Source organism: Colobus angolensis, unplaced genomic scaffold (genome assembly GCF_000951035.1).
Source record: "Colobus angolensis palliatus isolate OR3802 unplaced genomic scaffold, Cang.pa_1.0 Scaffold230, whole genome shotgun sequence".
Classification (NCBI taxonomy): Eukaryota; Metazoa; Chordata; class Mammalia; order Primates; family Cercopithecidae; genus Colobus; species Colobus angolensis.
In genome coordinates, this window is record NW_012115489.1 from 6,325,792 (window position 1) to 6,340,927 (window position 15,136).

The 15,136-nt window shown below is 38.7% G+C and overlaps 1 protein-coding gene across 3 annotated transcripts in view; it reads right to left on the minus strand.

The window, feature by feature from the left end:
* Nucleotides 1-15,136, minus strand: part of TTC33 (tetratricopeptide repeat domain 33) — a 44,357-nt gene that overhangs the window by 11,134 nt on the left and 18,087 nt on the right. The window contains exons 3-5 of one of the 3 annotated variants that reach the window (XM_011944408.1): nt 8,828-8,839; nt 6,193-6,274; nt 3,981-4,112 (exon numbers count right to left, since the gene is read on the minus strand). In XM_011944408.1, the coding sequence (XP_011799798.1) occupies nt 3,981-4,112; nt 6,193-6,274; nt 8,828-8,839 (226 nt within the window). The remainder of the gene's footprint in view (nt 1-3,980; nt 4,113-6,192; nt 6,275-8,827; nt 8,840-15,136) is intronic. The other 2 variants (XM_011944409.1, XM_011944410.1) reach the window with 2 other exon arrangements.

Sequence of the window (15,136 nt, forward strand, 5' to 3'; positions counted from 1 at the left end):
GGGCGCCTGTAGTCCCAGCTACTCGGGAGGCTGAGGCAGGAGAACGGCGTGAACCTGGGAGGCGGAGCTTGCAGTAAGCCAACATCGCGCCACTGCACTCTAGCCTGGGTGACAGAGCTACACTCATTCCCAAAATAAAAAGAAGCAAATTCTACAATATCTAACATGAATGGGACCTTGAGGACATTATGCTAAGTGAAAGAAGTCAGTCACAGAAGGCAAATTCTGCATAATTCCACTTGTATCTCTAAAATAGGCAAATTCATAGACTCAAAAAGTGACATTGTGAAGCAAGGCACAGTGCCTCATGCCTGTAATCCCGGAACTTTGGGAGGCTGAGGCAGGTGGATCATGAGGTCAGGAGTTCGAGACCAGCCTGGCCAACATGGTGAAACTGCCTCTACTAAAAATACAAAAATTAGCCAGACACAGTGGCACATACCTATAGTCCCAGCTACTTGGGAGGCTGAGGCAGAAGAATTGCTTGAACCCAGGAGGTGGAGGCTGGAGTGAGCCGAGATCATATCACTGCACTCCAGCACGGGGAACAGAGCGAGACTCAAAGTCTCAAAAAAATAAAAAACCACAACAATAATAAAGCTCATAATCAAACTTTATTTTTCAAGAAAAAAACTCCTCAATTCTTAAGTGTCAACATACAACATTCATAAAGGCTATAATTCAAGAATTTGTACTAATTATAGAAAACATAATGTGGCTTGACTCAAACAATATCTACAATAATTAACTAAACTAAAAATTTAAAAGTGAATTTTTTTTTTTTTTTTTTTTTTTGAGATGGAGTCTCATTCTGTCACCCAGGCTGGAGTGAAGTGATGCAATCTCAGCTCACTGCAACCTCCACCTCCCAGGTTCAAGATATTCTCCTGCCTCCTGAGTAGCTGGAACAACAGGTGCATGCCACCATGCCTGGCTAATTTTTGTAGTTTTAGTAGAGATGAGGTTTCCCCGTGTTGGCCAGGGTGGTCTCAAACTCCTGACCTCAGGTGATCAACCCACCTCAGCCTCCCAGCATGCTGGGATTACAGGCATGAGCCACCACGCCCAGCCAATTTTTTTTTTTTTTTTAATATGGGGCCTCCCTATGTTACCCAGGTTGGGCCAAACTCCTGGCTTCAACCAATCCTTCTGCCTCAGCCTCCCAAAGTGCTGAGATTATACACGTGAGCCAGGATGCCCAGCCCCTCAAGTGAAATTTTAAAAACTCTCAATCATCTTCCTTTTGTCTGGAAATTATCACTTGTCCATCCCATTACTACCATTACAAAAGCGAAATAATAAAAAGAATCAAATGATGCAACTGAAATTTCTAATTAAAGATTTGCTCATGCAAAATATTAAAACCAATGGCTAAAATGAGACTTGGAAAACAGACAAAACATCAGTAAACAAAATTAGTATTTATTACACATTGGCATGAAGAAAAGCAAAAGCTGGCAATGAATTACACAGAGCCTGAATGAGGGAAGCCACAAACCTAGTTCCAGCACTGAAGGCTAAGAACCCTGGAAAGCCAATAGAAGAATCCTTCCTGATACTATTACCTCCTGGTATTCATTACCTTTCCCAATCTCTTTTCCTTTCCACCTTCTTCTTCAGGATAAATCCCTTATATATTCCTTTCTTACCATCCCTATTCCCTCATACAGAATTTTTAGCTTCCAGAACCATTCTCTTCAGCTTTCTTATTCTCTCATCCTTCCACTTCTTAAAATCCATTCTCATAAGGTCACATATATATACACACACACATACACACACACGCACACGTATATATATAAAATGTATACCATATACATATATATAAAATGTATGCCATATACATATATATATATCTCTCTCCTATAAACATTTTCCAATGTTCACATCCAACTCTTATAAAGTTTAAATAATTATTCATGGAGATATACCCAACTACTGACTTTTAATTTACTGCCTCTGCTATTTACATATGTAATTTCCTATGGTTTTAGTCCGTATGTGTATATATAGTAAGAATTGTTAGATGTTAGAGATTCTAGCTTGCTTTCAATAGATTTTTACGTAGCATCCCTTCACATTATGACATTTTGAGTTGTCTTTTTACCATTCTAGTCTTGTAAGAGAACAGCTTAAATCTACATAAAAACAGAGAAGATTCCTAAAAGTTACATTTAAATGGCAAAAAAAAAATACATTAAATTCTACTAAGAATTTCACAGTATTAATGGATAGAGCCATATCAACAGGAAAAAAAAAAAAGTTGAACTGGTACTGTTATTCAAAAAAATTTTAATATTAAATTATTTTTATTGGATGATTCAAAGTATCTCTGTCTCACCTGCAGTGTATTTTCTTTCTTTATAAAGGAAAATCTTTACTAAATATTATGTCCTAGAGATTTGTTCCATTACCATAGACTATAAGCAAAAGAGATAACGATTTATATATTTTTAATAAGGGAGGCAAGGAAAAAGTATTATATGATAGGGTTTTCTTCCCCTGTTAATCTGTTAGAAAACTAAATTCTTTGAAGTCTTTTTCCCAACTCTGGTATGATTTAAGTCTTCATATAAAAAGAGAGAAGCTGACAACACTAAATGGTAAGAAAAAAACAGTACTTGGTTAAAATGGTTTCTATCACTGTGAATCTCATTTAGATTATCATTAACTTAATTTAGTCAAATCAATTATTTTCTAACAGAAATTCCTTACTATATCTGAGAATTTGACAAACACCTTTTTTGGGAAGTAGAAATAATGATACATTTATAAGAATGCCAGAAAAAAATCTAAGTCATCCACAACTTACTGAAACCATTGTTAGTAAATTTAAATTTTGAATTTATCAGTAATTTCAGTCTTGCAAGAAACTTTTAGATTTGTTTTATTTTGAACTGTAAAAAACTAATAAAACCATTTTAAACTCTTAATTTACTTAATAACAAGGAGGAAATTTGGCACTGTATATTAGATTCGCAAACACTTGTTAGGAAGTTAAATTTCGTTAGCTATCAGGTGTATATAGCCCTGCCAAAAGAAAAACAACAGGACAGCTGTCACAGCTAATTCTTACCTGGATAGCCTCTGCCACTAACAAGGTATAGTCCAGACAAGTTGAGAGATGCATTAGGTACCAGCTTATGGTAAACATTACACAATGAGTATTTCATTTGCACACATTTCTACTCTTCCTCTTTATCCCCTCAGTAAGCCTAGCAACTTTTCAGTCTAAATGTTCATGACTATTACTCTCCCATATTCTACTGTCTTCCTTCCCCTATATAATCTATTAGCAGTTTTGTCTCCACAGTGATACTAATACCACTTTACAATGTGGTAAATTTAATGCTCCAAAGAACTAAGCCAAAAAGTTGCCCATTGTCTACTCAAATAAGGTTTACCAAATGCCAATGTTTTATGTTAATTTTTTTTAATTTCCATGATGTCACATAACTGAAAAATATTCTGATCATGATATAATTAGTGTCTATAATAAAAAAGATGTTCAGTAATACCTCTGAACTGTGTTTATGGATTAACACCTTTAAGAAGTAATTTGCTAATTATTTTTTGTATAGATTTGATAAATGGCTATTCACTTTTGGGTTCAGTTAATCAAAAACATGTCAAAATAGGCTGGGCACGTTGGCTCACGACTGTAATCCCAGCACTTTGGGAGGCCGAGACTGGAAGATCATTTGAGGTCAGGAGTTCAAGACCAGTCTGACCAACACGGTGACACCCATCCCTACTAAAAATACAAAAACATTAGCCAGGCATGGTGGTGCATGCCTATAGTACCAGTTACTCGGGAGGCTGAGGCAGGAGAATAGCTTGAACCCAGGAGGTAGAGGCTGCCATGAGATGAGATTGCACCACTGCACTCTACCCTGGGTGACATCAAGACTCCATCTCAAAAAAAAAAAATGTCAAAATATACTTAAAATTGCTGCATTATAATAATCTGACTTCCTCACCAGGATTATCTCTCCTAAACCAAGTTGAGCACGTCCCAAAGTTTGCCAAGACTCCCATGAATGTGGATTTCGCTGGACGGCCATTTCTGCTGCATGTACTGCTGGGAACATTTCATGAAGAGACATTAGCACCTATAGGCAAAAAAAGACCAAAAAATCTGTCAGTAATATTCATAAACTAGCAACTACATTAAAAACCCTTTTCATTTTTTAAGACATATTTTTAGTCCAGTAAAAATAGCATTTTGGTGATTCTTACCCCTTACTCTGCCATTCAGGGTAAGAAATTATAGTTCTCTTTTCACCCCTGATATAACTATGAAAATATAAACCATTCTCTTTCCAGTTATTGAATCTTATGTTCATCTGGTCAAAACCAAGTGTTCATATCCTAATCATGGTGGCTCAGAGGTATTTTGAACTCCCAGTTCCACTTCTATTTATTCTATTTACAATGTGGTTTTCAGGGAAACCCAGGTACTGCCACTAAACTAGGGGAATAAATTTGTTCAACCAGCCATCCTATCCCTAATGAACATCTTTCTGTTATAAAAATTATTTTAAACATTGCCTAGGCCTTCTCGCTACTGGGCTTTTCAAATTATACATACCAGAAAGTTAGGGTTAGGGTTAGGGAGAGTTAGGGTTACCAGAGAGTTCTAGCACCCTCCACTGTGGTCTGTGGGAAAGGGCTGGATTTTATCTATAATCTTTAGGACCATTAACACTTTAAAAGATTTGTGACAGAAATATTATTATCAGATTCCAAATTAAACAAGTCTTCGGCCAGGCGCGGTGGCTCAAGCCTGTAATCTCGGCACTTTGGGAGGCCGAGACAGGCGGATCACAAGGTCGGGAGATCGAGACCATCCTGGCTAACATGGTGAAACCCCGTCTCTACTAAAAAAAATACAAAAAAAACAAAAACTAGCCGGGCGCGGTGGCGGGCGCCTGTAGTCCCAGCTACTCAGGAGGCTGAGGCAGGAGAATGGTGTAAACCCGGGAGGCGAAGCTTGCAGTGAGCTGAGATCCAGCCACTGCACTCCAGCCTGGGCGACAGAGCGAGACTTCATCCAAAAAAAAAAAAAAAAAAAACAAGTCTTCATAAAGTTTGCCACAAACCTGTCATTCATATATACATATTTAAGATTGAAAATTAAAGGCATCCAAATGAAGGTTCTCATATCACTGGATTCAGATGACATAATTTATTTGGGTTTTTCCTGGATAAACTAAAGTCAAAGGTGACAAATGGTGTGTCCTATATTTGAGATCATCATTTGAAAAATATTTGTTAGGTGTGCAGATTAAGGCTGAATTGCAACAATTCCCTGCCAAAAATATGTTTAATGCTCTGTGTGAGACTTTTAAAATCACTTGGATAACCTATTCAAGTGCTCAGAGGTTTTCTTTACAGACTTTCCTACAAAATATTAGAAACATATTTTTAAAGTAAAATGTTATTTTTAAACTATTAATAAAATTGCATCTATGCTGACCTTTTGCTAAGAAATAAGCCATTTTTAGAAATATCTCATCTAGAACCCAATCCATCCTCATTTTTAAGAAAACTGAACTATTTTGCTAAGTCTACTACATTTAATTCACAAGGAAAGCATATGTTTTTCATCTAAGAGATGACCAGTGACTTTTTATTTTTTATTTATTTATCTTTTTTTGAGATGGAGTCTCACTGTGTCACTCAAGATGGAGTGCAGTGGCCCTCGGCTCACTGCAGCCTCCGCCTCCCACATTCAAGTGATCCTCCTGCCTCTGAAGTAGCTGGGACTACAGGCGTGTGTCACCACTCCCAGCTAATATTTGTATTTTTAGTAGAGGCAAGGTTTCACCATGTTGGCCAGGGTGATCTCGAACTTCCGACCTCAAGTGATCCACCCACCTCAGGCTCTCAAGTTGCTGGGATTACAGACGTGAGCCATGGCACCTGCCCACCAGTGACTTTAGAAGATAGCTATCTATTCCTATCTTACAATAGTTAGGCTAAAATAACAGTTAACTTCATTGTGAAGGCAAATGAATTTCCAATTTTATGCATGACAGAGCCATAAATAATGGTGAAATATTTTTTCCCAAATAAATGGTATTTGAAAAAGAAAATGGGAGAAAATGTTATTTTGCTTCATCATTGCTCACTCACCGAACAAACATAGCACAATTTCATAAGGAAAGTGAAATTCGTCATAATTATTACCTGTGATTTCATCTCGTATAGGGTAGCATCATTTGGAGTTAACTGTAGTGCTTCATCCCACTTCTGAATTGCTTCCCGATATCTGTGGTTGTTAAAGTTATATGAATGCCATATTTTCAATATATCTTTTTTTAGACTTTCAAAATAATTTATTGTAGTAAAATGTAAAATTTACCATCTTAACCATTTAAGTGTACAGTTTAGAGGCATTAAGTAGCATTAAGTACATACAGTTCATTCACCTTTTTGTGCAACCATCACCACCACTCATCTCCAGAACTTTTTCATCTTCCCAAACTGAAACTCCATACCCGTTAAACAATAACTCCTCATTGCCCCCTCCTCTACCCCCAGGCAAACACCATTCTAGACTACTTTCAGGAGGAGTAGTCATGTACTTTCAACAGTTTTTTGGACTACTTTCTAGTACATGAAATACATGTAAAAATCCAAAATAAAGGATTAGCAAATTAAGTCCAGCAACTTATTAAAGTACAAAATCCACATGATCATGTAGCGTATGCTCAGAAAAACTTAGAAATGGTTCATATGTAACAGATAAGGGAGGAAAAAAAAGTACATGCCACTAAACAATACTTAGTATAATTTAACAACCATTTCTGATTATTTGTAATAATAAAAGTATATACAACATTAAAGAAATTCGGTACCATGATGCCATTATCTACTAAGCTTAATGATACAACCTCTAAAAGTAGTAACTATATCACCTAAAAAGAAAGTGCTTGTGCTTTTTTAGGTATATTGTGGGTGATTTCAAGTCTCTCTAAACAATATTTCCAAATGTTATTATAAATGCAACAGGAAAAACTTTGGAAACTAATTTATCGATGTATTCCTTCATAACAATCCTTCCACTCACAATTTTCTAACAAATATAGCAGTAATAAATTCTGCAAGACTTAATAGTAGCAAATGTCTTTCCTCCACCATTAGGAGGAAAAGGTTGGACTGTTTGTCCAATCTTTTTTCTACCACTCCCTACGCATACCTGTGCTCCACTCGGCAGGGTTTTTATAGTCCCTACCCACATATCATGCCTTTGTTAGTATGGATCCCCTGCTACACATACACACACACATCTGTATTAGTCCATTCTCACGCTGCAATAAAGAACTGCCCAAGACTAGGAAATTTATAAAGGAAAGAGGTTTAATTGACGCGTACCGCAGGGCTTGGGAGCCCTCGGGAAACTTACAGTCATGGCAGAAGGGGAAGCAAACACATCATTCTTCACATGGAAGCAGGAGAGAGAAATGAGTGCTGAGCAAACAGGGAAGCCCCTTATAAAACTGTAGATCTCATGAGAACTCAGTGTCATGAGAACAGCATGGCAGAAACTGCTCCCATAATTCAATTATCTCCACCTGGTCCCATCCTTGACACATGGGGTTTACAATTCAAGGTGAGATTTGGGTGGGGACACAGAGCCAAACCATATCACATATCTGAGATTGCCTTCCTACTCCTCTTCATCTATTCAAGGGCTCCTCCTCTAAGACCAAGTTAAAATGTTCCATTCTTCATGAAGACCTCCTCCAGTGGATCTAGCCCACCAACTATGAGTACCACTTCAGACCACATAGCAACACTTGTATTTCCAAAGCATTTTATGTTTTACAAAGTACTTTCAATACAACTATTTAACATACAATTATTTTCCCAAAAAGTTAATATTATTTGCTTTTTAAAAAATTATTTTGAGAGACACAGTCTTGCTCCGTTGCACTGGCATGATCACAGCTCATTGCAGCCTTGAACTCTTGGGCTCAAGGGCCTCCCACCTCAGCCTCATGAGTAGCTAGGATTATAGGCACATGCCACTATCCCCAGCTAATTTTTTTATTTTTTCATTTTTGTAGAGACAGGGTCTCACTATGTTGCCCAGGCTGGTCTCAAACTCCTGGCCTCAAGCAATTCTCCTGTCTTGGCTTCCACAAGTGCTGAGATTATAGGGGTGAACCACCATGCCTGGCCTCAAGTTTGGCATTACTTGTTCTCACTTTATTGATGAGGAACCAATGGTTGAGAGCAGCTAAAGGACTGTCCAAGTCCTACAAAAGACAGGATTTAAAGCTAGCTCTTAAAAATACAAGACCAATACTTTCTGTAACTATATCAAGTATGCCTCCCATTTAGTTCTGCTCTAATTCCTTCTTGTATTTTTGTCTTCTCTTCTCTAATGAGTTCAGGAACCAAAGGGTAGATTTGCTTATATGCTCTACAGTACCCAGAACATTTCTGGGAATGTAGAAGGTAATAACATAACAGATTTTTTTGTTTGTTTTTTGAGACAGTCTCGCTCTGTCACCCAGGCTGGAATACATGGAGTACAGTGGCATGATCTCGGCTCACTGCAACCTCCGCCTCCCGGGTTCAAGTGATTCTCCTGCCTCAGTCCCCTGAGTGGCTGGGACTACAGGCACACGCCACCACACCTGGCTAATTTTTGTATTTTCATAGAGATAGGGCTTCACCATGTTGACCAGGCTGGTCTCAAACTCTTTACCTCAACTGATCTGCCCGTCTCAGCCTCCCAAAGTGCTGGGATTACAGGCATGAGCCATTGTGCCCGGCCTAATATAACAGATTCTATCTGCTTCATTTGTCCTACCTTCTCCAACTCCTGAAGGCAGCAGAGAGAAGCATATAAAGCGTGCAAAGAGGGGACAGATGTAGCATGCTCTTAACAGGAAAAAAAAAAAAATGGTAATAAAAACAAATTCTATCCTAAGACAAAAGTGGTAAAAATGTTAATTCTTACTTTGTTCCATTCATTATTTCATGTACAGAAATTATAAGAAATCCCAAGACTAGGGGAATGTGAATATGGGTAGAAAAAAACAAAAACATTAGAATTCTAGGTTTAGCAGAGGGACCTTATGACCTTGGATATTTGAGGTTTCAGGAGTCTTTGACAGCTTGTGAGGAAGGAGCTGAAGGTCTTTGGTCTCTAGAGCAAGGAGTGACATAGTAAAGGTCCATATAGTAAATACTTTAGGCTTTGTGAACCATACAGTCTATCACAACTATTCAACTCTATTACTGTATCCCAAAATCAGCCATAAACAATGCATTCAAAAAATGGGCATTGCTGTGTCCCAATAAAACTTTATTTATAAAAACAGGCTGTTTTCACAAATAAAGTTTGCCAACCCTAGATCTACTTGTCCCAACCACTGTTAAAAGCTTATCATATTTGTCAAATTTACTTTTTACTTCCAGTCCTATTTTCTGCCCAACTCAACCAGAGGAAGTTATCGCCCCACAGAAGGCATTTGTGGTCATCACTGTGACTTGGAGGCACTAGTGGCAGAGGGTCAGGGATGTTAACAGTCTTCAAGGCAAAGAGCAAGCCTGCACAATAAAGATCTGTCTTGCCCAAAATACCACTAGCACTACTGCTGAGAACAGGATGGCTTATCCCATCTCCAACCCCACAAAGCTGCTTATGTTCCTAAGCTTAAGTTGTCCGAGGTACAAAATAAACTAAGAGGTTCAAGGTGACAATGACCATCACTAGTTTTTTCTTTATATTAAGCAGGTATGCATGTGTGCATATACATGTACATACAAACACACATACACACACACATGTAAACACAGGCTCACAGATTCGAGAAAAAAGAAAAATGTCCTGTCTTCTCGACTGCACTGCCTTTTATTTTGAAAACATAACCATTGCTGCCAGCAGAGGCATCACTCAATGAGATGTGCTTTGTTGCCAACCAGGCCTATAAAGGTTTAAAGGAACAAGTAAGCTCTTTTCCACACTAAACAAAGCAAGAAATGGTGGACATTTACTTCACTATCATCAGCTTATTCAATTATTCCCCCTTCTCATCTCTCTTTGGTTTACTTCTCTTGGCCTGCAAACGAAGGGTGGCACCACTTGGTTCCTCCATTTTTAGATCACAGGAAACTTGGCACTGAACAAATCAATAGTCTCTGGTAACTTCTGCAGCATATCTCTTAATTCAACTTCAGTTTGGAACAGACTGAACAGACACAGCCCTACTGCAGCTGTTGGATAGGAAGCATTAAATGATAAAAACTTGGTTTAAAGTCACTGTGGTTAATAAATGACCAAAGTCTGATTCCGCCAGTTTAAGGACAATCTTAACAGTATGCAACTGAACTAGCACAAGGAAGGAAGCAAAGGGAATAGTTCCATGGACTACAATAGGGCAGGATGAAATAATGCCCTATACTGAGGTAAAGAACAGCTGGTGATCAAGCTAAATAAGTTAGATAGCACACTCACTTACCAGACAGAAATGTCAACATGTTTAGCTACTTTACTCCCAATTAGGTTTCTAATTTACTGTGGCTTTAAATTTAATGAGCTATCTAGTTAACAGCTTATTCACTTTATAAATATTTACTGGGCACCTACTCTGGGACAGGTAGAATTCTAGTAATAAGTACTAAGCATGCAGCACCCAACAAGATACAATCCCTACTATTCTTCTAGATTTTACTTTCTAAAGTGTATGCATGTTAGAAGAGGAAAGAGAAAGAAAGACAACAAACTAAGTTAAAATGTAAGTGCCATGATAAAAGACAAATGGAGGAATGTGGTAGGGAGTGACCTAGTGGCTACTCGGAATGAGCGGTCAAGAAAGGTCTTCCTTTTTTTTTTTTTTTTTTGAGGCGGAGTCTTGCTCTGTCACCCGGGCTGGAGTGCGGTGGCCGGATCTCAGCTCACTGCAAGCTCCGCCTCCCGGGTTTACGCCATTCTCCTGCCTCAGCCTCCCGAGTAGCTGGGACTACAGGCGCCCGCCACCTCGCCCGGCTAGTTTTTTGTATTTTTAGTAGAGACAGGGTTTCACCGTGTTAACCAGGATGGTCTCGATCTCCTGACCTCGTGATCCGCCCGTCTCAGCCTCCCAAAGTGCTGGGATTACAGGCTTGAGCCACCGCGCCCGGCCAAGAAAGGTCTTCCTAGGAACGCATTCAAGCTGAGACCTGAGTGACAAAACGGGGTCAGACAACTGAAAATCTGGAGAAAGTTCATTCCAGGCAAAGGGAAGAACCTGGGGAAGGACCAAACCATGTTTTGTGGAAAGGAAATAAAACCAGAGGAAGGGAAGTCAGAGTTCAGGGAGGTGGGCCAAAGCCATGATCACAGAGAATACAATAAGCCATAGTTATGCATGTGGATTTAACTGTATGTGTGATGAAGAATCCACAGTTTTTATACAACAGTGAGACATGAATTATCGATTTACATTTTTAAAAGATCAGTCAGACCCAGGGGAGAAGAACAGACAGTAAGGGTACAAAAATGTACACAGGGAGGCTAGATAGGAGACAACCAAAGTAATTTAGGTATGAGATAACCATAGATAAGGATAGCAGCAGTGAAAACAGAAAGGGGAAAAAGATTTACAATACACTGAAAATGTAAAGTTGGCTCAACTTGGACTTGGTATGAGTGAAAAAAAGAAAGAAATCCAGGATAATCTGGGTTACCTGGAAAACAGCGCCTGATGCCAAAGCTTACTGGCTAAATCTTTATTGAGTGGGTAGGATCCTAGGCAATCAAGAGTGAGGGAAAAACAGAAGTAAGGCATGAAGAAAGAAGAATAAATACAAGGTCCATGTTAAGCTGGCAATAGCTCCACAAACACAGATGACTGTTGATCTGGAGAGCAAAAGGAAAGGAGCAAGCAAAGATTAAAAAAGAGAAGACATGGAGACAAGGACAAGCATGACAGCATGGTGGTGTGGAAGAGGAGACAGCAGTGCATTTAGGAGAGCGTGGTCACCTATGATGAAGGACGAGAAGCACAATAAATGAGAACAGAGAAGTGATGACTGCATTTGACAACACGGAAGTCACTGATAACCTTTACAAAAGCAGTTTCAGTGGATTCACGGGGACAGAAATATGACTGGATGGTTCACCAAGAAATGGAGTTTGTAGTCCAGGGGGAGCAGAGAAACATCAGAGCATTTGGAAAGAAGCTTTTTAAATGGATGTTATTAGCGTATGTTTGCATGCCAGTGAGAAGGAGCCGAGAGAAAAGGAGAAACAGATGATATAAAAATGAGAGGACTATTTTAGAACAACGTTCCTGAGAAGGCACAAAGGGATGGGGTCTAGAGTACAAGTGGAGTGGTGGGCCTTTGATAAGAGCAGGGCACTTCATTACAATGGAATGATGACAGATCATATAGGCACAAATATAATAAGGTTGGAAGATGTGCTGGTGAGAAAATAAAGTCATTCTACAAGAATTGTATCTGTTTTTTTCCACAGAACATGAGGCAAAACCACTGTCATTAAATATATTGATGTGAGTAATCTGTAGAATGTAGGTCACACAGCAAGATCACCCTCAAATTTACATTAGTAGGTATACTTTTCTACACAAGAACAAAACGCATGGTAAATTCTAATTTATATTCCTGCTTCATACACATACAACTGATTCTAACAGAAAAATTAGACCAGTTAGCTAGACAGTCAAATATCACCATCTAGTGGCTGAAACTTTAAAAGCCAACATGTCAAAGTTGGGACTAACACCATGACTCTTGAGAAGGTATAACCTAGTTTGTAATAATTCTAGAAAAAGACATTTGAACAAAATAATTTACAAAAATATATATTACCACTGCAGGAAATATACCAAGAACATATAAAATCCTAAATTGTTATATCTAAAGTACATTCACTTGGTGCTTATTAGGTGCTAGGTAACATGCTTTTACATGGACTTTGCTCTTTAATCCTCCAAAATTCTATAAGATATGTATCACCATTTGACCAATGAGGTAGAAACTGACAAAGAATAATTGCCCAAAGTTTATGTAGATAGAAATGATAAAGCTGGGATTTGAATGGAGGTAATCTGACTTCAAAATCTACATTCTTAACCACTATACTCACTATATCATCTCTATTAAGCACTAAAATTTCTTGGGGGTTGGGTAGAAGAGTAAATCAGATTTTTGTAAAAAGAATCATGAATACTCTAAGGTAAGACTTCTGAATTTAAAAACCACTCAAGGTTGATCATGGTGGCTCACGCCTGTAATCCCTGCACTTTGGGAGGCTGAGGCGGGAGGATCACCTGAGTCCAGGAGTTCAAGACCAGCCTGGGCAACATGGCAAAACCCCATCTCTACTAAACACACAAAAAATTAGCCGGGCATAGTGGCACACACCTGTAGTCCCAGCTCCTCAGGAGGCTGATGGACAAGAATCGCTTGAACCTGGAAGGTGGAGACTGCAATGAGACAAGATCGTGCTACTGCACTCCAGCCACCTGGGCAACAGAGCAAGGCTCCATCTCAAAAACAAAAAACAAAAACAAAAAAAAGACTGGGGACTTCTGCTACTATCCTACAAGTGATGCACAAGAGTTACTAAAGAAGGCTGACAGAGTGATAAAATAACCAAGATCCCAAAATACGTAACATTCAGATTTGAAATTTTACTGAAATCTAAATTATCTCTTCTATCAATTAACTTGCAATATAACAGCAAATTCAGAACACAAATACATCATGAACACATATAAAGATATATGAAACAAATATAGAATTATTTTACATTTGACAAGCACTCAAAACTTTGTTTTTTTAATCAAATTTACTGGTGTGTAATTTATGTATCAAAAAATGTGTCCACTTTAAGCATACTTTTTGATGAGTTTTGAGAAATGTATACACTCATGTCAACACAACCACAACCATCACAACAAAGAACATTTTTGTCAATCCAAAAAGTTCTCTGTGCCCCTTTCTCAGGAAACCTACCCCAACTGCTGACCCCAGGCAACTATTGATTTTTTCTGTCACTGTGGATTAATTTGTCTTTAGACAGAGTTATAAAATGGGAATCAGATGGTATATACTCTTTCTGACTTCTTTCCCTTAGCATAATGTATTTGAGATGTCAATCATTTCTTTTTACTGCTCAGTAGAATACTATCGTATGGAAATACCACAATTTATTCATTCATTCACCTGCTGATGGACATTTAGGTTGTCCCAGTTCATGGATACTATTAATAAAGCTGCTAGAAACATTGTTAGAACAGTCTTTGTGTGGATACATGTTTTCATTTCTTCTGAGTTAGTATCTAGGAATAAAACTGTGAGATTGTACAGTAAAGTATATATTTAATTTTATGGGAAAAGGCCAAGCATAGTGGCTCATACCTGTAATCCCAGCACTTTGGGAGGCCAAGGCAGGCAGATCACCTGAGGTCAGGAGTTCGAGATCAGGCTGGCCAAGACAGTGAAACCCCGTCTCTACTAAAAATTCAAAAATTAGCCAGGTGTAGTGGTGCGCACCTGTAATCCCAGCTAGTCGGGGGTGCTGAGGCAGGAAAATTGCTTGAACCCGGGAGGTGGAGGTTGCAGTGAGCCGAGATCATGCCACTGCAGTCCAGCCTGGGCAACAGAGCAAGATTCCATCTCAAAAATAAAATGAAATGAAATATGTGAAACAACCAGACAGTTTGCCAAAGAGGTAAAGCTATTTTACATTTTCAAGAGCAATGTATAAAAGTTTAACTTGCTCCATATCTTTGCCAACACTTGATACTGTCAATCATTTCAATGTTAGCATTCTAGTAACTAGGTAATAGTATCTCATTGTGGTTTTAATTTGAAAGTTCTTGATGACTAATAATGTTGAGCAACTTTTCATATGCTTCTTAGCCATTCATGTATTTTCTTTTGTGAAGCATCTGCTTCAACTTTTTACCCATTCTTTACATGAATACCTTGTCTTCTTCCTACTGAGTTGTAAGAGTTCTTCTATAGGCTGGGTGTGGTGGATCATGCCTGTAATCCCAGCACTTTGGGAGGCCGAGGTGGGCAGATCACGAGGTCAGGAGATCGAGACCATCCTGGCTAACACGGTGAAACACTGCAGTGAGCTGAGATCCGGCCACTGCACTCC